Source organism: Leucopleurus acutus (assembly GCF_964270905.1).
Source record: "Leucopleurus acutus genome assembly, chromosome: 18".
NCBI lineage: Eukaryota > Metazoa > Chordata > Mammalia > Artiodactyla > Delphinidae > Leucopleurus > Leucopleurus acutus.
The window spans coordinates 75,895,438-75,917,321 of NC_139160.1; the positions used below are offsets into that span (position 1 = coordinate 75,895,438).

General features: G+C 51.1%; 1 protein-coding gene and 1 pseudogene across 2 annotated transcripts in view; both read right to left on the reverse strand.

Moving 5' to 3' along the window:
• Positions 1–21,702, reverse strand: part of IRS2 (insulin receptor substrate 2) — a 28,043-nt gene extending 6,341 nt beyond the window's left edge. The window contains exon 1 of the mRNA XM_082859483.1: positions 17,540–21,702. Within this exon, the coding sequence (XP_082715609.1) occupies positions 17,540–21,587 (4,048 nt within the window). The 5' untranslated portion in view covers positions 21,588–21,702. The remainder of the gene's footprint in view (positions 1–17,539) is intronic.
• LOC309974615 (proteasome activator complex subunit 1-like) overlaps positions 21,587–21,884 on the reverse strand; it is a 32,585-nt pseudogene continuing 32,287 nt past the window's right edge. Inside the window, exon 4 of the transcript in view lies at positions 21,587–21,864. The product of the transcript in view is annotated as a proteasome activator complex subunit 1-like (transcript). The remainder of the gene's footprint in view (positions 21,865–21,884) is intronic.

The following is a 21,884-nucleotide window of genomic DNA, read 5'->3' on the forward strand; positions in this document are numbered from 1 at the left end:
AGCTAAACAGAAAGAAAAACCCATGGGGTTCATGCCACTTCTCATAGGCAGAAAAGCAGAATAAAATCTTCTAAAGGAGCACAGAACTTTAGGACTGTCTGAGGCCCAAGAGAAAAGAAAACCTTCGTCGTCTCACACGAGAGTGGCCTTCTAAGAGAGAGGTCAGCAGGGTACGGCCAAATCGGGTCCTTGCCTGTTTCTGGAAATAAAGTTTTATTGGAACACAGCCACGTTCACTCTCTTGGACACGGCTGTTTCTCACTTTGACAGTGGAGCTGAGTGATGGTGACAGAGACATTGTGTCCCAGGACACGAGGAAGACGAGGAGGAGAAAGAAGGGTAAATTTGTGAAAGTTACAACATACATTTCCATCTGCGGGTTACACCTGGAGACTAATTGATACCCCCTCTGAAAATTATCGGCAGGCTTACGTGCTTCAGAGATGCAATCCCATTGACTTAAAAGCCTGCTATCCTGTTACAGACCCTACGGAGGAGGAAGCAAGTCATAAAATCATTTATGAAGCTAGCACACACTTTAGGAATTAGTTTTCCTTACTCTTCCACTTGATATTCCATGCATAATACCATAGTACTGAAGAACCCTCATTATTACTAAATATATCCTACAGTACTACTCTTTCAACTTGAACATAATAAGTAAAGTTATATATGATAGATCTGCAATTCAGAAAGGGCCCAAATCTCTTCTCTTGCTTGAGTCATTTGAGAACGTGACTATAAGCATTACGTTCCTACCCTCTGAAACAATATTTGGGCCAAGTGATGGAACCTGCGTTAAAATTGCAAATATCCTATGAACGGTGTAATTCTCCCTCAGGGGTATATTTTTGTACACTATAAAAATGTTTATATTGTGTCTATCTGAGGTTCTCAAACCTAAATATTATAGTTTTGCTATAAACTTAAGGGCGTGTAGAATAACAGTTTGTTCAAAATATATCCATCCCCAAATATCCTGTTATGTATCATTTCAAATGAGCCGTTCTTTCCTTCGAATATTTAAATATTTAAGAGTTGCTACTGGGTTTTCTTCATTTTATAATTTGATACCTTTTTTGTTTTTATTATTGAAACTGAAATAAGCATTTTCTGGAAGTTTGAAATTATGCCAAATGTAACTCAAATTACCTCTGGAATATCACTAACAGGAAACGTACTTATGAGTACAGTTAAAAAGGTACACCTTCAGGAATCTGAAATTTACTCTGGTTTATACATAATGATAATGCAATAATTTGGAAATGTTCTGAAAACGGGATTTGTGAAGTGCTTGTCTGTCGTCACAGAAAAAGAAGAAAAAAGAAAGGATTAGAAAAAATGCGGGGAAACATATTGTGACCCACCACCAGCCCAGCCAGTGCCCCGAGCTGTCTTGCTGGGCACAGACCCACAGGGCCTGAGAAGCCTCCACCTCCAGACTGCGAGTACATTCCCTCCCATGGATGACACCTCACTGATACGGACGCCAGCGTCCTGGCTCGGGGGGAAGAACACACCTTGTGCAGACGTACACCTGGCCTTTTCATTGAGATGCAGGATCTCCCAGCAATGAGGAGGCTGAGGGCCGTGTCCTTTGCCCTGGCACAGGTGGACACCCATTCCTACCACCGGCCACCTCAGGAGCCTTGCTGGGAGCTCAGGAAGGACTCAGGGCAACCGTCCCCACGGCTCAAGGACATGCGAGTGTGGAGAGCCACTGGCCTCCCCAGAGTCGGGGTCCCCAGGCCCAGCAGGCAGCACCCACCAGGGTGTTCCCTGTTAGGAAAATGGGGACATTATTCTCCTGCCCTAGCTTTCTCACTGGGCATGGGGAAACTACTAAAGAGGTTTTATGCATACACTATATAACTAAGTAGTACAAACAGAAAACGTATATATACACACACAAAAATTGTTTTTTCCACACACAGTAAGCATGTGCTGCTGGCAGGACGTGCACCTTGGGGCCGGGTCCTTCTGCCTTCTTCCCGCACCTTTCATTGATGTACACGGGTAACCACACGCTGTGCTGTGAATGACAAAGCCCTAGGCCTGGCAGCCCTGTGCACTGGGAATCTCTGAGCACATCGATCTGCCGTCACGGCGTCTCCTCCATTCAAAACTACACCCATGAATGACATCACCAGCAATTGCAACTTCAGGCAGTAAGTAAACAAGCCATGAATGCACAAACACGAGGGTGAAGAGCTCTCGGGAGGGAAAAAAAATGAATAAACTTGTTTTCATTGGCTAGAAGCGGAACAGAAGCAGAATTGTGGGGTTTTTTTTGGGGGGGGGGTAACTCAGGGCCATTTAAAGCTAACAGTTCTCAGACCCTGCCCAGAGCATCCTGCCTGGGTGCCTTCTGCCACGCCTCGTGCACAGGCCGCGCGTGTCTCTGCGTCACCGGAGAACGCACACATCCCTCTCCGCATCGCAGGGCCCGCGAGCAAGATGCCAGCAGCCGGCGGGGCCCCAACTAGGCGGGGCCACGGGGCACAGGACCTCTATTCTCTCGGGGGTCACACACGGCGGTGCCCCATAATGCAGACATTTAAATTCCTCTGTAAATTCCTCTGTGGCCGAAGAGAGCGATTTACATCCAAATGGAGTACCCCTGATTGAAATTTCAGGAATGAAGAGTGGAACGTGCGAAGTTACAGACCATCTTTATCAAGTGCATTTGCTAAAAAGTAAAGTAAGACAGCAGCCGCCGACAGCCACGCCTTCCCAGGAAAGCGGGGCCAGGGGGACCCAGGCCCCGGTGCCCCAGGCTGCAGACCACCCCCAGCTTCCCCGGCAGGCAGTGCCCGGACCAGCCAGGTGAAGCCGCCCTGCACGCTCGTTCCGCCCAAATGCTGAAATGTTTTTAATGTCCTTCACAGCTTGAGCCTCAGCTGGGTACACCTGCTGAAGAGAACTTGTGCAGACTTGTCAGAGCCCAACCTAGACATTCTACATGCTCGTTTGCTGGGAGGGACCCTGCACACCCGGGGCCTCAGACCCGGGACTTTCAACGCGACATCGGGAGATCCGCAGAAGCCTGTGGTTGGAAACTTTGGCCCCCAGCCCCTCCTGGAGTGCCCAGGGCCACCAGCTGTCAGACACGGAGCAGGGAGGTGCCTGCCGCTGCCCCCAGGTGGGAAGCCTTCATGCCCGGGGCTGGAGGGCACCCAGTCCTGTCCAGACGGTGACACACAGGGGGACGCTGCTGGGACACCCCTGATCACAAACCCGTCTCATCCTTCCCTCTTCTCCAGGGAGAAGGCAGAGGGCAGGACCAAAATACCAGCGACATAAAGTCAGCTTCCCAAACTGCTGAAGGCTTGGAAAGGTGGGAAACGATCCATCCATCCGGTGTAAAGACGGCATTTCTTACTGATTGACACGAAAACCTTCCCGGGCTCCAAAAGCTGGGCAGGGTTTGTCTATGACTTTTTTTTTTTTTTCCTGAGGTACGCGGGCCTCTCACTGTTGTGGCCTCTCCCGTTGCGGAGCACAGGCTCCAGACGCGCAGGCTCAGCGGCCATGGCTCACGGGCCCAGCCGCTCCGCGGCACGTGGGATCCTCCCAGACCGGGGCACGAACCCGTGTCCCCTGCATCGGCAGGCGGACTCTCAACCACTGCGCCACCAGGGAAGCCCTCTCTATGACTTTTAAGAATGGATTTAAAGAAGACATGCCTTCCCAACCACCTCTTTAGGAATCAAAAACACAACCTCCAGACTGAGCAGACGACCACTTGATAGACCACAATGACGCCCAATACATCACACACACAGGCCCCTCCCCTCCAGAAAAGCATCACGCAGACAGGGATGTCCTGTCCGGAGAGATCACTTCCGCCTTTTCACAGTTAGCAGCGTTACGATTCTGTGACACTCGGTCTATATGAATTAACATAAAATAACTTATTTTCTCCATTCTCCTTAGAGGGCAGCTGGCCATTCTGCAAAATCTACTCGTTGTATCGAACTGAACACGAATGGGGCGTAGGCTTCAAAGTGACCGAAACAGAAGAAGCAGAATAAACTTGCCCACTCATTGTAACTTTTACTATATTTACAAATCGGTTGTTTCAATATGCTCACATAAAGAAATATTAATATTTAGCCATTGTCATTCTTTGGAGATAAGCTTGAATTGGAGCCTTATTTGACTTGCCCATACTTCACACACTTTGCACAGATCTGACAAGACTACGCGTGAATCAAGTTATTTACAAGTCTATGCTAGCAATCTGCTTGTAGGGCGAGAGTGGCAGACACAGAGGGGGAAGCACAGCCCCCCCGGCCGTGTGTCCCAGCTGAGACCCTGGGTGTTGGTCACAAACCTCCCCCCAACGCGAACATGCAGCCTCCCGCCATCCACCCCTTCCTGCTCTGATTCCTTACACATCAAATTCTGAAGAATGACTTTAAGAGACCCACGAGCATAAGCGTGTTTCCTAAAATATACACTGGACAGAGAAAATGCAAATTTCACACATCCGGTCTGGACAAAGTAATAGCAACCCCTACGAGAAGGAACAACTACTAACACAGTAGAAATAAATAATTAGGATGGGATCGTCATTTTTCTCTTGTTCGAATGGATGACCTTCTTTAAGACACTTCATGCAGGCCATCCCTTTTTTACGGATCTCAGAAAAATTAAGTAAAACCGAGCTTACGTTCTGAAGGTAGACCTAAACCCATGTCAAGTCCTTAAAGTGACATAAGCTACAAATAGCCACAAAGCCCACGTACTAAGGGTGCGGTTTCTCCACAGAAAGGCTAGAAGAAGGGGAGGGTCTTTATCCACACGCGGTACTAGCTTTTCTGGACGCCTTACACCCCTTAGCTCCAAGCTCACCCCCATCGGTGCTTCCACGTTGAGGTCCCATCTCCACGAAATACAAGGAATAATGACTTTTCTATCATTTTAGTTTCCCAATCAGCTGATGAAGAAAATCAGTTTGTTGCAGAGCCCGAATTTCACGCTCCTTACCGGAAAGCACACTGTGCGGATGGATGCCCTGGGGAGGGGGAGTTGGGAGTAACTGACCCAGTTTTTCAAAGGAAGCCACTGGGGGTTCTGAGAAGACACAGAACCAGGAAGCAGCGAGCGGACCAGAGCATCGTTCCCTACAGCCCGGCAGGGGCTCCCCTGAGGTCCACTGCTAGACCCCTTCACCCTCGGGTGGTTCCTTTAAAAAATAAGGGTAAGGGCAAGAACGTTCCCTCCTTGGAGGTTCTGAGGATGAGACACCATCTAAACATGTTATAAGGTGCTTTACAAATAACGTCTGTGTAACCGAGCATGTAATTCCACGACCAGACACTTGTGCTTTGATGGCATTGTTTATCTTGTGACAATTTCCCTCTGCCTTCCCCAGTGCAATGACATCTCAGCATATTCCTTCCCCCAGAACCTTTTAGGTCTTTTCACCTTTTACACCATATTTTTGAGAAAGAAAGTCAGGAGCTGACATATACCACACTAAGTGGAAAAAGATGCTAGGGCGAAATGATATGAAAAGTTTTTAAACACTTCCCATACTGTTCCAAAGAAACTATATTTTCCGTCTTCGCTGTTGAACGTGAACAAAGTCTTTACGCTGGTTGACCAGGCTCTACACGTCATGGTTCATTGTTAGTTGCTTCACATCACCTACTACTCTCTCCCTGCTCCCTCTTGGTCAGCTACACGGGTCTCCTTCTGATCCTGGGACACACCAGCAACTTTCTGCCCCAGGGCCTTTGCACAGTTAGTCATTCCCTTTGCTCATATGGACTCTCCCCCTCAATACCTACAGGACTTGCTTCCTCTCCACCTTCTCCCTCTCTCTTCCCTGCTTTGTTTTCTGGAGCACTTGTTACTACCTACACTACTTCATGCTCCGAACACATGTCAACATTACGTTTATTTCCTTGGTTTCAAAGGTAGGCTTGAAGATTCGGTACTTCTGGTTTTGGGTTGTTTTTTGTTTGTTTGTTTTAGCTTGGAAGCCAAACCTCTTTCTTTCTAGCCTGCACTGTAATATTTTTCAAATGGGTGAAACAGTTTTAAAGTATGCAACATGTCACAATTAGCATCCCTGTAATGAAAAAATAAGAAAACGTAACCATTTGGTTAAATCTGAAAGCTGAAGGAAGATCTAACCTTTCCCGCCTGTCTCTCCTGCCCCACAGGCCGCCTTTCTATCCTCCCAAGGAGCCCTTAAGGGAAGTGCCTGTCATTTCTCTGTTGGCTTTTTTCGGGGAAAAACAGATAAAACACACACTTTTTAAAAAGGCTCAGAGCTGCCTGCACGTGGTTTCAGGTGTGTCTTAAGAAAACAGAACTCTACTTGGAAATTAATAGGACGTCTGAAAATTAAGCAATTTTGAAGCCTACACTATAAATAGAACTGTGATCACATGAAATGTCTGTGGATCATTTATGAGGAAAAAAACGAACTAAAATCGAAATGTTGACTTCTCACGGACAGGCAGCAGCACTGAGCACATCTTACGTGTGAGTTTTCCCAGCTTTGCAGCTACGGATGCTTCCCGTCACACAGACTACAGGTGAGCATCCTTCTTCGGCAAGAGCTGAGGGTGAGCAGGGAAGCCTCAGAAGGAACGGGAGAGGGAGTCCACTAACCTCGTGAAGTTTCTGGAATCCAAAGGCTAACAGCAAAGACAGAGCACACAGAGAAATACTGGGAGTTCTGAGGCGAGGCTACCCAGAGCTCAGAGAGGCTGACAGCTCGGAGCCGGGGCCCAGCAAGATCAAACCTGTGGTTTCTCGGAGGAGAAAACTGATGTGGAAATTCCACTTCATTGGATGGACCCCAAGTGTGCGTGGGGGACTGGGGGCACTACACGTTTGAGTGGTTCCACCAGACTTTTCCAGCAAGGACACCTGCAGTCCCAGCAGGGACAGCCCATCCTGTGTCTTTGGCCAAGAACGGCTCAAGAGTAAATTCAGAGATGAATTCTGAACATTCCAGACTCGTGAAGATGCGTGCTTGTCGCCCAGAGTTATTCTAGGAACCGAGTTAAACGCTCCACGCGTTTAACTTGGGTTAAACTTGGGTATTTTACTGCGGTGCTTATTTCATTGAGAACTAAATCTACTCATAAACCAGCACTACCCACAAGCTAAACCACAAATAACAGTAAGAAGGAAAACGGAATTAAGATCTGTCCGTGCTACTGCATCTTTACAATTTTGATTATGACCCTCCGCACCAAAATGTCATTCTATCAGTAATTGGAAGCTACTGCAAACTTTCAACTTGAAAAGAAAATGTTCATTTCAAAAACTTGTCAAAATAAATAAAATCGAAAGACTGTTTCAAAATTCATGAATGTTTGTATTTATAGAAGTGGGTCAATATTTCATATCGAATATTTCCACACGGTTCATTATTAAAAGTTTAAATTTTTTTTGTTTATTCAACCAGTTAAAGTGAGTTTTCTGAAACTGACTGAGCTAAATGTCCACTCTGGTTTTATAATATTCTAAAGAGAGAAAAAATACAGATTTTGCAGTTTCGCAACTAAGGTATTTTGCGAAAACGCATCTAAATATTTTCAGCTGAACTGTACATTTCTTGTAAGTCTAATTGGTGAAGTAAGAAGAGTTCTTTGTATTAGTTTCACCAAACTTATTTGATATAAATATTTGATGAAGTATTTGTTTAAAAAATTTAATATAAATACAACTGGAAGAGCTTATGAGTAGCTCATGGATTTGTTTTGTTTCATTTGCATAATACAAAAAGTATTAGTTTAGGTCCCTTTCATGCTGGAAAACATTTTTTAAATTACCTGCATCATATAAGAATAAAACAGAAGCCTAACACCACCACAAATCACGGTAGCAAATTATCTTTTTAAAAAATGCATCCAGGCTGTGGTGTAAGAAACTGACCACTTTCCCTTTCTAGGAATTCTTGTTGCCTTAGCACTTCAGGAGCTCTGGCTGTACGTCCATCTCTGATTTTCAAACAAAATCAATGTGCACAGCACCCTCTAGTCCATGCCCTGTTTAATCCTGCTTACTGCCTGGAGTTTCTAAAATACTATATGCACAGTTTTTAAATTTAGTAAGAACGTCCCGGCCTGTTTCCAAAACTTCTCCCCCAGCTAACAATTCCCTCCATCCATCCGTCCATCCGTCTATCCATCCATCCGTTCATCCACCCACGTTGGGCTCCGGAAGCCCTCCAGGAAGAAAGAAGCAGGGGACCACAGGGGGCCTGAGCTGGGCCTGGCAGGGCAGAAAACGGCTGCGTCACTCACATGACAGGTTGGGGAGGCTTCTACGACCTGGGGATCCACGGGCATCAGACGGTCACTGAGCTCAGCCTCTATTTTCAGTTGCTTTCCATCACTAGCACGGGGCCGGGAAGCCAGAGCTCCGTCCCAGGTCCTCCGAGGAAGACAAGTTTTCACAGAAGGGATCCAGACCTCATCCAGGGAAAGACTACCGGGTTTACTTACAAACACTCCCCACATAGCACATCAGCATCTAACCCGTCCGCTTTCCACCTAACTGGGAAACAGAGGACAGGACCCCTGACAGGGTCCTCTGAGCTTTGCTTTCTTCCTATCCTGAGAAGCAGTTTCATCACTCCATTCATTCCTGACAGGGGGACAAGCATTCCCGTTTTGTTATCCTGCGCCGCTGGCCGCCAGCGATGCTGGGTGGATTACTGGCACGCGTGGCTTCTAATGGCAGGCGTGTGGCCGTCTGCTAGGAAGGAAGTGCTCTCTCTGCGGATGCTGGAGAGACTGGCAGCTCGTGTTAACACAGCCCTGAACCACTCCCCAGAGCACAAGGCTATAGATTCCCGACCACGGTTTTTCAAACATGGACAGCTGTTGTGTGAGCTGTTATGTTTGTTTATGTCTTCTTTTATGCCTTTCAAAGCGGGGTTAGAATCACATCTTAGGAAGGCAGTGCCTTCTGAAAAACCATTTCTCATCCCATAACAATGAAGTTAAGTAAGTTTTTTCTCGGAAAAAAATAAAAGATCTTAAAAACAAGAAGGGCACCAGTGAGATAATCCACTCCCCAGAAGATCACCACCTAGCAACCACTGATTATTCATGGGTCCTTAGGCAAATTCTAAAATTGTTCGTTTTCAAATAGACTCATCATCAAATAGAGTGATGACTCATCATGAAACAGTTTCTTAGGAGACTGCTAATGGCCTTATTCATAATGACGAGTATAGGATATTTCACTTAGAGAAGAAATGCATCTTAAGGACCCCTCAAGGAATGAATGAAAACACAGCCCCATTAGATGTCAGATCAGGGCCCCAGGATGACCCACTGATAAAGAAAAAGGACTTACATTTTCCCAGATCACAGAGGCCTTTCGATTTGAATTATCCCAAGAATTTTCTTTCTTCCTCTTCTCTTTTTTTTTTTTTTAAACACAAGTAAGCACATGATCTTGAATGTCTGCCAGGCCTTCACCCTTCTGCCACATCAGAAAACACTGCCCACATGGGCATCAGCAGCCTATTTCTCTAACTTACAACATTCTTCCTTATTCAAGTGTCTGCTTTCCTCTAGTTCTGTCCACCAGCATACCTTGTAGTATATGCATGAAGCCATTTCCTGCAAGGCTCCTAAATCAAAAAACAAATAGCACTTCTACAAACAATAAATCATTCTAGAGGGAACAGGCCATATCCTAGGAGAAAGGTATTCATCTCCACACAAAGGTCCACAGAGACAGAGCAAACCTATTCTTTCCTGATAATATTTACAAACATCTCTACCCACTAATTAAATCGGTGACCTTGGAAAGGACGCACGACCTCCCTCGGCCTCTGTTTTCACAACCTTAAAATGAGTTACATTAGACGGATGGTTCTCAACTCCTCTCCCTCAAAATGACCTTGTATTTTTTTTTCCTGTCACCACTCTGTGTGGAGAGAGTTTTCAAGCATTTAGTGTTGTGGGGGGTGGGGGGGGGATCTTATCAAGTACAATATACAGTTTGCTTTACTAAAACAAAGACAGCTGGAGGAATATAAGTTTTCCAACTCTGCAGACCACTGGAAGTCCAGGAAGAGAGCCTGAGAGGTCCCAGAAGAGACGACCAACCAACATTTTGATTCAGCTCTGAAATTCACCCACATCACAAGAGCTTTGAAAACAATGTCGAAACCTGAGCTCTTCCAACTGGCAGGTGTGGAAAACAGTTTTAAAAATGAGGGGGACTTCCCTGGTGGTCCAGTGGTTAAGACTTTGCCTTCCAATGCAGGGGGTGCGGGTACGATTCCTGGTCAGGGAGCTAAGATCCCACATGCCTCGCGGCCAAAAAACCCAAACATAAAACAGAAGCAATATTGCAACAAAGTCAATAAAGACTTTAAAAGTGGTCCACATCCAAAAAAACCAAAAACGAAAAAAAAGGGGAGCTTTCTGAAACTAACATGACCTTGTAAATCAACTGTACTACAATAAAAATTAGAAAATAAAATAAAAAATACATTTTTAAAAAATGACAGAGCTTTCCTTTATTGTCCAGTCTTCCTGCTTTTAGCTGTCCCCATCTTACTCTGAATGAATAACGTGTGGAAGAAAAGAGAGAGAAATTAAGTTACTGCCACCAAGTGAAATAAAAACCCAGCTGTTAACTTGAAAGCTGCCTAAGGCCGATCTACGGTAAAATCCCAAGGTCACTATTGTATATGAGCTTCCAAAGTAGACAGTGTGTAGGACTTGGATAAGATGGGATGTAAAATAAAGAGTACTGGTACAACAGCGTCTTCGTGCGGTTCAACCCATCACTACCCTTTTCTGTCTCAGGGATTCCCAGGCAAGTCACTGGGACTCTCTAAGCTGCAGGTTCCTCGTTCCAAAAATGGAGATCCAGGCGGCCCTCCTATGACACAGGGCTTTTGGAGTATTACATGAGACTTTATGTATGAAAATGTCTTAACGCTATAAAGTGAAAAAAAAATACTTTCTGGATTTCAAACACTTCTTTTGATTGAAAGGGGAGAGGGGCATGCAATTATCTTTCCATATTGATCAGAACAACGGTTACGTTTTCATCATCTCATCGACTTCAGCAGCATTCTTTCAAAATCATTCACTGTCCACCAAGTTTTGGGGATCGTTAGTTACACTTATAATTTGGAGGCAAAAGATGAGTGGATTTAAGTAAGTACTTTTGAATTTGCATAGAGAAAGCACTGTGTTGCATTCATAAATAGTAAAGATTATGCACTGATTCTATGCAAAAGTGTAAGTCATTCTGGAGCTATACATATGGATTTTAAGGTAATCATTAAAATCACTAATATAATGAACTCTATCATAATACCTATTTTTTTTCACATGGGAGAGATTGAAATTTAGTACTCTACCATAGTAACTCACTCAAGCAGTTGTACTAACAATACCATATGGATAGATTAAAGTAACAGTAAAACTATAGTTATACTTAAGGTTATAAAGTTTTAACGCGATTAGAGAACACATTATTATTCAGTGTTGGAGCTTCAATTATGAAAATAATATCCAGAGCCAGCCTCTGGGAGCACAACTGGATGCGATATTATGAAGCTACACACATGTACACACACATCACCCCAAAAGAGTAATTATTTATTTCCCCCAAATTTGGTACTCTTTAAAACTGATACTAAAAAGCCCAGTATTTACAAAATGCCGTACACGTAATCATTCATCTTTAAGGTCTATCATGGGTCACAATATTTGACCAAATATTCCAAATTTCAGTAAGAGCACCAGAAGCAAATCGCATCTCTGGGCATAAACATCACCTATGGCATAAGAAAACTGGGCCAAGTCTGAAGACACGTTTGCCTGATGAACTTTCACAAAGTCTCTGGACAGGTAAAAGCGACCTGATACAAAGTTAACATTTCCTAGTCCAATAGAAAAGACATCGAGAGCTGCTAACTTAACCACTGTATCATTTGTAAAAATGCAGCCTGTAAGTCTTAACCCAATTCCATTTCAGCAGAATGCAATGAATTCAGTTCTGATGCAATGAATTCAATTAAATGAGATGGCCAAGCACAGAAGTATCTTGTATTATTCGCACCCAAAGAGCAAAATGCTAGTGTCCAACACAGACTCCAGCTCTGTTCACACTTTCTTCTGTGCCCGTTATTTCAGTGCACAGTTCATGGAAGTCTCTGCAGCCACATCTAGAAAGAAATGGAATCATCAGGAGCAATTATCAGCCTCAGCATTTCCTCCATCTTGAGTGATGACTTCACCAGTTCTCTTCAGAAAAAATCTACCGCTGAACTCTGTCTACGATAATCGACCTGGAGTGATTCAGAATAATCACTGCCACCTTGAAGAATATGTTCAAATTAATGAAACGAACACAGAAAGAATCTTCCCATTGAAATGTGGCTATTCTCATAAAACCTACCACCTGATCGATAACATGTTTATATCCGCTGATCTTGGAGGTTCAGAAAATTCCGTTTGGTGGAGAAGAATGCCAGCATTCAAAGGCCTTGCCCAACTTGTACGGAAACGTGCATTCTGCTCATGTCTGCAGTAGATAAAGTCTGCAGAGGATTCACCTATCACAGGAGCCCCAGTGAAGACCGGGCTGTGGGGAAGGGCACGCTGGTCCCCTTCCCTCCGAGCTTCCCCAACTTGGTGTACTTGGCAAAGCAGATAAAGGAGTCAAGGTACATTTTCCCTTAAGTTTCTGAGGTGAAATGGGAACACCTGATTCCGTGCTACCCAAAAAAACAAAACAAAAAACCCTCTCTACTTGCCAAATCTGATACCAAAAGTTAACCGGCTCTTGGGACTCTGCTGCTACAGAAAACGCATTAGTGGGAATTTTAACAGAAAACCCATTATCCCCGTGCTGGTCCTGAAACTTTCGCAAGTTCTTTTCAGAAAGAGATTCATTTTAATACTAAGAGTTCTAAAGAAAATAAAGCATTAATTACCTATGAAAATTCCTCTTCTGGGGGTTAGTGGGCCTGTGGAAGAACAAAAGAAACGCTGGAGGTTTTCCTACCCAGTTTGACAACCAGTCAAATCAAAACAGGGCAGGAGTGATCACCCTCATTAAATCAACCCTGAAGACTGAAGCCCCAGGCCAAACAATGGCCGATTCAGCAACTCACAGTTTAAGGGTTCTGCTTTTCTCATAAGGCACCCCATGTTAGGAGCAATACTGTCAATTTTAAAAAGCCTATATTCCAGTTACACGTTTTTCATCTTGACACTATCTCTTACAAGCACGTCGCAAAAGGTCATCAGAAAGTACGGTCCTGATGTAGTTTCAGGATCGGAATGCTCTTTTCCTTAATTGTTATTTTACTCTGTAATTTAAAACCCTACTTCATGACAATTGATAATTATCTAGGAAAAGAAAAATCTCAAGTGAAACAAAGAGGGGGAAAAAACAATGGTTCTCAGAGACTGGAGTAAAACCAGCCACCAAAACAGAGAAGGCCTGAATTTCTTAGGAAGGTACCGGCTCCACGTTCAGACAACTTTGAGCATCCTGGTTTTTAATTTAAGAACACCCGTTTACAAAAGTGCCTTTCCTGTACATAAACATCAGTAGCACCGCTGGATTTATTAACACGTTTCTTTAGAGGAGCTGAACCGCTCCGGATGTTGACAACCTCCTGGGCCTCCCAGGGGCCCTGAGCACAGGAGGAGAGGGTTATAAGGACCCCATTCTACAGACAGAGAAAGTGAGAAAGAGGGATTAAATGGCTTTCCTCTCTTGCACGTGACTCACACAGCACGGCAACTAGACACCTGGCTTCCTGATTCCTGGGCTAGTGTTCCACACACCCTGCTTCCTGCTCCGAAGTACTATTTTGGTAAAGGTTTCTCTTTCAATAAAGGAACTAGAACAAGTCATGTGACTTTCATTCAGGAAAGCCTGTGTGTGTTTTCATTAGCACCTTAGTTGTCTGTTCCTGGGAACAGGGTGGGAACAGGGCACGGATTACCTTATTATGACAAGAGCTAGCCAACCAAAGCAGAAAAGCTTGCACGACAGGAAAAATAAAGCGTGTGTGGTTTGTCAAGTCATCTCCTTGGAGTTCTAAAAATATTCAAGCCCCTTGCTTTAAGACTTCAACAGACAATACTTTTAAACGTGACTTGTGACTCTGTTGTCCCTTCAGAAACAATTGTGTTGCTCTCTCATCCCTTGATTCCTTCACTGTGGGAGGTGAATAAACAGTCCTTCTATGGAACAAATTTAAATACAGATGCTTTCGGGGTAATTCTTGTCTAATCTGCCTTGTACCTACAGATAAACCGATTCTAGAACAAAAACCCCACTACAGAGGAATAGTAAAATAGCACAGTTTATGGTATACACCGATCTATAACCCTAACGACCAAATATATAAAGTTCATTTTAAAAAGTGGTTTTAAAGCACAGTGACTCCAGTAGCATAGTTTCAGTTCCCAAACAACAATACTCTATAAAGATTGGTTGTATTTTTTCCCATACACACCCACAAAACACAGGGTAGGTAACCTTCTCCCTGCTCCCAAGTAAGATGCATAGTTTCGAGGTAAATTTGTACCTGCTCTGCAGGACCTACAGATACATACACACCCATCTGTGTCAATCTAAGGCGTGCTAACTTTTGAATTGGCTCCACCATTGAAACCCCACCACCATCCCCAATCCTATTGGAAACAACCATCAAACACTGCTGGGACCTTACCTCTTTGTCACCACCTCTCCAAACACCAAACGCTAGCCCCCCAAGGGACCCCGAATGGTTCCACTTCAGCATAACTCGTGAAGTGTTTCCACGCGGAACCCAAGGAGCTGGATGTGGAAACACGGCCACTTCCGAGAGTCAGGGCAGCACACCCAATGACTCAGGAAGTTCATTTTCCATTTTATCTTCAAAGAAATGCTTTGCAAGTCTTCCTTCCATAAACCGTGCTCTCAAACAACACTTATCTCCTGTGCACTTTTTATCTATCAGCATCACAGACAAATGTCTACGCGTAAACGTGAGTTCAGTAAAAGTGGATGTTCGTTCTGGGTTTCTCCACAGTCCCTTTCTGGCTCCACAAAATGCAATTTAGTTTCCCCGTTAATTAAGATGAGATGCCCGTCTTCCCTACCCTACTGTTCTCTGTGCTCAAATTAGTTTACTAGAAATCCATTTAGCATGTAGTCCTTTTTTCAAAAAAAAAAAAAAAAAATGTGGTTTGGGCACAATGGACCAATTGTAGTTATCCATTTTGCTTAAAAATAGTCTTTTTTCCTTCTTAAGAGAGTGTTTACATTAACGCCCACAGAGACTCTGGACAACCAGCAATCCAAAGCGATCTCTCTCATCTTTGTTCAGCCACCACCGAACATACAAACTGCTGTTTTGATTTCAGAATCCTGAATCCTATAGGTTGTAAGGAATTTTATACTGGTGGGAAATCTGAAACAAAACAGGCCAAATCAGGCCTCTCATAAACTTATCTCTCGCGGTTTAACATTTTCCCTCATCTGAAAAGGGCATTATATTAGACGTGAATCACGTTTCTGAAAGTATCTACTTTATCGGAAAGGCCTTGAATCCTTTCAGGCCTGGAGGTGCACGCTCCAGCTCATTCGCCCTGTGACTGCAAGAAACACCTCCCAGGGCCCTCCTCAATCCAGTCCAGGTTTTTCCCGCCTACTCCACCAGAAGCGGTAAGAGGTGTTGTGTTCTCAGGCTGTTTTTCTGATTAGAATCAGATTTCAGCAAAATGTACTTTCGTGCTCACGATGGCCTATACCCATTCCTGTGTGTACAGATTTCTCCTCCACTCAAGTCTAGTTACGCTGGTGTGCATCTTGGACGGCAGCTAATCACCCTTCAAGTCCCAGACACACGCGCAATTTTTCAGATGCACCTGTAGGGCTTAAGTTAACTCCAAGCAAAGTGACCTTCCGCTGAGCATCAGTTATGAGACACATCCTGACAACTTCCAGGGGCCTTCGTTAGATGCTGAACCACCACACTCTGATAGCTCTCGTGACTCTTTTTATCTCGTGTTCCACAATTTTAATAAAAAAGCAGGTAGCGTTTCCTCTGTTATATTGGATTTCCAGGGTATCCACTCTACAGCTATAACTTGAAATCCCGTGGATACTAGAAAACACATGCTGGATTCAGATGGCATTAGAGGGCTCTGTTCTCTTTTAGAAAAAAAGGTGTACGGATCCCCAAGCTACCTCAATCGTCACCCTGTAACCCTTGCAGACTGCTGACCTCGGGCCAGCATCTAAGACGTGTTCGCTGCTCTGTGTTCTGCGGTTCCCACAAAGCCTCTATCTTCCTGACGACGCTGCACAGAAGCGGCTACAAAATTAAAGAAGAAACTCTCTTGAACCCACCCGCCCCCCCCACCTCTCCTCCACCGCATCATTCAAAGTTTGAGACAGTCAGAACCTCTGAGACAGTCAGGACGCACCTGCAGGTGCAAGGCAAGCACACCTCTCTCCTTTTGCATCTGTGATGAGACTGCAAAGAACAATACTGGACACCATCCCATCCAATGGTTCCTGATAAGACCAGCATGGTCGTCTTTCACTGTCTCCTCTGAAGCCCAGAATCACATCACCTGGGCGGCCGAAAAATGCTGGGGGCCTGGGCCCCGCCCACTGGCCGCTTCACATGACAGCGCCTGGGCTGCCCCCATAGGCCATTTCTCAAGCCTACTCAGGCGGTCTAACTGGGTCAGGTGCTCCCAGCCATGGTCCCCAAACTGGCAGCACCAGGACAACCTGGGGGCTTCTTAGGAAAAGCACACTGGGAGCCGCATCCCAGACCCACTGCACTGGAATCTCGGGGATCCACCTAGCCCGGCCGTCCGGGGCTCAGCAAACTCTCCAGGTGACTCCCAAGTGGGCTCGAGTTGGACAACCACTGCTTTTGAGCTGTGTTTAAGCAGCGTCACCATTTCAGCTTGTTCGGAGCAAAGGAACGTCTCTGGTGGAAAAGCTCCCACAGGCTACGTGTAAACTTGAAATGGTTCGCTGTTCCCTGCAGCAGTCACCAAAATGGATGTGCGTTTCCTAAACAACTTTTGGGCCTGTGTTTTATAAACTCTGAGGCTCGGCGAGAGTCAGCCGGGCCTGGCTCCAGGAAAACAAAGAGAAAGGTGAAGGCTGTGGCCTGGGAGCTACCGGAACTTCAAGTCCCCTCCCGGCACCAGTTTCCCGCCTCTCAGATGGAGAAGACCCCCTCTGCCGCCTGCCTCCCCCCGGGGGGCTGACCTGGGGGCACCCGCCAGGTGTGCTCATGGGAAGACGGGGAGTCTGGGCCCAAGAAAACAAATCAATAGTCTCCCGAGTCCAAAGATTCCCACTCAACTCAAAGATGACCTGAGTGCTCCTGGCAAGGTCTCTGGGGCTCGAGAGCTAACATCGGCCCCACAGCGAAACAGAACAGGAAACCTGCGCCCGCACTCTGGCATTTAGGTCGAGGTACCAAAGAAGGGAAGAGGCTTGAGCCACGGATGCCCTCGCGTGCCCACCCTTCTTCCACCAGCCGCAGGGGTCTCACCTTTCACGACCGTGGCCTCTTTCAGGTGATGCGTCAAGAAGTCGAGGCTGGCGTAGGTGCTGGCGGAGGGCAGGGCGCCAGGGCCGGGCCCCACACACACCCCGCCGGTGCTGCCGGCCCCTACCGCGCCGATGAGGCCCCCGAGGCTCCGGGTCCGGCCCCAGGCGCTCTTGTCTCCCGTCTGAGGATGCTGCTGAGGCTGCTGCGGGGACGGCGACAGCCCCGGCTCGTCCCTTACGTCGATGGCGATGTAGTTGAGGCCGTTCTGGAAGCCAGCAGAAGTCTCCCGGCGCATCGGCGAGCCACTGCCCCCGGGGCAGCCGACCAAGCCCCCGGGCTGGCTCGGCGTCCAGGGCCGCGCCTGCGGGTGTTGCGGCGGCGGCAACTGGCGGGGGGACGTGGGGGGCTCGTCACCGCCACCCAGGACGCTGCCGCCGCCCCCTTCGCCGCTTTTCCTGAGAGACACGTTCTCCACCGAGGCCGAGTTATGGCGCTTGGGGTTGTGGGCGAAGGACGGGGACACGGGGGTCACAGTGGTGGTCGAGGAGAAGGTCTCCGAGCTGTGGCGGCGGCGGCCCCCTTGCGGGTCCGCACGGATGACCTTGGCCCCGCGGTGCGGGTCTGGGGGCTGGCTGGCTTGCAGGAAGGCCTCGACCCCCGACACCTGGTCCATGAGGCTTAGCCTCTTCAGGCCGGACACGGGGCTGCTCACGCGGGCCCCGTCGGGCTTCGGGGGCGCGGCGATCGGTTGCGGCGGCGTGGCAGCCACGCCGAAGGCCATCTCGGTGTAGTCGCCGCTGTCGCCCGCCCCCGAGGATGGAGAAGAGGCCGCGCCAGGGCCCTGGGAGGGTGGTGCCGGAGGCAGGCGGTACAGCTCTCCGGGCGGGGGCGGCGGGGGCGCCGACTGCAGGGCCGAGGAGGGGGCGGCGGGGCGCGGGGGCAGCGGCGGGTACGCGGAGGCCTCGGGGGACAGGAGGGCGTCCAGAGAGCCCACGGGGTCCCCGGCCTGGCCGCCCGGCTGGGGTGACTTGGGCGAGTTGAAGTCGAGGTTCATGTAGTCGGAGAGCGGGGAGCGCTGCCGGCTGTCGCCGCTCGTGCCCGGGGTGCCCGAGCCCAGCGATGAGGCCGGGCTGCCGGCGGACAGCAGCGACGACGACGAGGCGGCCGAGGCCAGCAGCGGGGGCGCGGGCGGCGACAGGCGCGCGCCCGCCTCGCCGAAGTCGATGTTGATGTACTCGCCCGGGCTCTTGGGCTCGGGCGGCAGGGGGTACTCGTGCATGCGGGGCAGGGTCTGCAGCCCCTCCAGGGACAGGCGCGTGGGCCGCGTGGCCCGGCAGCGCTGGCCCAGGAAGCCCTCCAGGCGGCCGCTGCCGCTGCCACCGGGCCTCCCGGGCGAAGGCACCGCCTGGTGGGGTGGCTGCGGGTGGCCGCCGCCGCCCCCTGCCCCGGCCGCGAAGGCGCCGGCTGGCTGCGTGGACCCCGGGCCGGCCGTCGACTCCAGCCGCTCCTCCTCCAGGATGCGCCCCACGGGGGAGCTCATGAGCACGTACTGGTCGTTGTCCCCGTTGCAGGTGTAGGCGGCCTTGTAGGAGCGCGGCAGGGAGCTGTAGCAGTAGCCGGGGACGCCCCGGAGCATTTCCCCGCCGCCGCCGGCGTGCAGGGCGGCCGAGAAGAAGTCGGGCGGGGTGCCCGAGGCTCCCGCGTCGCCGGGGGACATGTTGAGGTAGTCCCCGTTTGGAAGCAGCCTGCCGTCGGCGGCGCTCTCCACGGACAGCTTGGAGCCTCCGCACCACATGCGCATGTACCCGCTGTCCTCCGGGGAGCTCTCGGCCGGGGAGCTGGTCTTGTAGCCGCCCCCGCTCCCCGGGAAGGCCCTGCTGGCGGCAGACGCGGGCGTGGGCCCCGCGGCTCCCGTGGGGGGCAAGGCCGCGACGGCGGCGCGCGGCTGCAGGATCTGCTTCGGGGCGGACACGCTGGTGGGGCTCATGGGCATGTAGTCGTCGCTCTTGCAGCTCCCGCCGCCGCCCGCGAGGGCCACGCCGGGGGTCATGGGCATGTAGCCGTCGTCCGTGCCCAGGTTACTGCTGGAGCTCCTGTGCGACCCGATCTCGATGTCGCCGTAGTCCTCGGGGTAGGGGTGGTAGGCCACTTTGGGGGAGGACGCGGGGCACGACGGGCAGAGGCGGCCTGAGCTGCCGGAGAAGGTGGCTCGCATCAGGGTGTATTCATCCAGGGACGCGGAGGAGGGCTGGGGCACTGGCCGCTGCCGGGCAGGCGTGGTCAGGGAGTAGGTCCTCTTCCTCAGCCCCCTGTCCAAGTCCTGGGCCCCGTCCCCGGAGACTCTGCGGTAGGGTCGGCCGCAGTGGCTCAGGGGCCGGTCCATGGTCATGTACCCGTACAGCTCGCCCCCGCTGCCGTCCCTGGCCGGGGGCGTCTCGGCGATGGACTCGGGCGTGTTGCTCCTGAGACTGCAGAAGGCTCTCAGGTCCCCAGGGCTCGAGCCGTACTCGTCCAGGGACATGAAGCCAGGGTCGCTGGGGGAGCCCGAGGCCGAGGCGCTGCCGCTGGAGGGTCGCTGGGGGTGCAGGGGGTGCTGCATGTGCGGGTGCGGGCCCGGGGGCGGCGGGTAGGAGCCCGAGCCGTGCCCGCTGCTGGACGACAGGCTGCCGGGGCTGGTGGCGGCCGCCGGGGGCGAGTGCGCCACGGGCATGGACATGGAGCGGCTGTGCTGCAGGGCGCCCCCTGCCGGCGCCAGCGTCACCTTGCTCGCGCGGCCGCCGCAGCCGCCGCTCAGGGTGTGCGAGCGGCTCAGGGGCGCGCGCACCGGCCCCGGGCTCAAGGGGCTCCCCGCCACCGACACCGGCCTGCCGCCCGCCGCACCGGCCCCCGCCGCCACGCCGCCGTCGCCCTCGCTGGCCGTGCGCACCCGGCACGAGCTGCACTTGGCGGCCGGCGGTGTGGCGGCCAAGCTGTCGGTGCGCGAGCGGCGCACCAGGCCCGTCTGGCTGGGGGGCAGGTTGACCAGGTGGTGGTGGCGACGCGCGCCGGGGACGCTGATGGGGTGCGTGGCCGACGAGCCGGACGACTGGCTCTTGCTGCGCGGCCGGAACTCGAAGAGCTCCTTGAGCGCCTTCATGGCCTCCAGGATGGTCTCGTGGATGTTCTGCGCCACCACCGAGTCGTCTGCCTGCATCCACAGCTCACCGGGGCCCGTCACGGCCGAGCGGCCCACCTCGATGAAGAAGAAGCTGTCCGAGTGACCGCAGCGGCGGATGTTCATCAGCTGCAGCGTCACCGACGGCTGCTCGCAGTTGAGCTTCACGAAGCCGATGGTGCGCGCCGACAGGCACAGGCGGTACACGCCCGTCAGGTTCTTGCTCTGGCCCAGGCCTTTGGGCTTCAGGTTCACCTGCCACACCTCACGGTAGGCGGCCGTGGCGGGCGCCACCAGCCCGTAGCTGTCATCGGCGGCCGCGGCGGCGACGGCGGCGCCGGCCGAGCCGCCCAGGGCGCCGGGCAGGGAGGCGCTGCAGGACGCGGAGGGGGCGGCGGCGGCGGCGGCGGCGGGGGGCGCGTCGCCGGCGCTCGCTCGGCCCTCGCTGACCAGGTCGGTGAGCGCGCGGTACCAGCCCTCCTGCTCCTGCTCGTTCTCGGCCGCCACTGCGAAGTACTCGTCCTTGGTGTAGAGGGCGATCAGGTACTTGTGCTTGGCGTCGGCGCGCTTGTTGATGTTCAGGCAGCAGTCGAGCGCGATGACCCGCTTCGGGGCGCCCGCTTTGCTCCGCCACTTCTTCTCGCTCTCGTAGTACTCGAGCCGCGGCGGCTGCGGCGCCGGCCCCCCGCCCGCTGTCGCCGCCGCCGCCGCCTCGTCGCCGCCCGCTCCGGGTCCGCGCAGCACGAAGAAGCGCTTGTGGCCGTGCTTCTGCTTGCGCAGGTAGCCGCACTTGCGCACGCCGCTGTTGTTGTTGTTGTTGTTGTGGTTGAGGTTGAGGTTGGGGCCGTCGCCACCCGCCGGCCCGGGGCGCCCGTTCATCGGCGGGCTCGCCATCACCGGCGCTTCAGGCCGCGCCGCCCGGCCCGGCGTGGAGGGGCCGGGGGGAGCGGAGGGGGCGCGGGCGGCTCCCTCCCCCCCTGCTCGCCCGCCGGAGCCCGCGTCCCTCGGGCCCAGGAGGTGGGGAAGGTTCGGGGAGGCCCGCCGGGTGGAGGGCGGGGGGCCGGCACCGCGCGGTGGCGCAGCGCCCTCCGCGCTCCGGGGCCCCAGAGGATGCCCGGCGCGGGCGGCGGCGGCGGCAGCGGCCGCTGCCTCCCGGGCTCTCGGGCGGCGCCTGGGGCTCGCGGGCTGGGC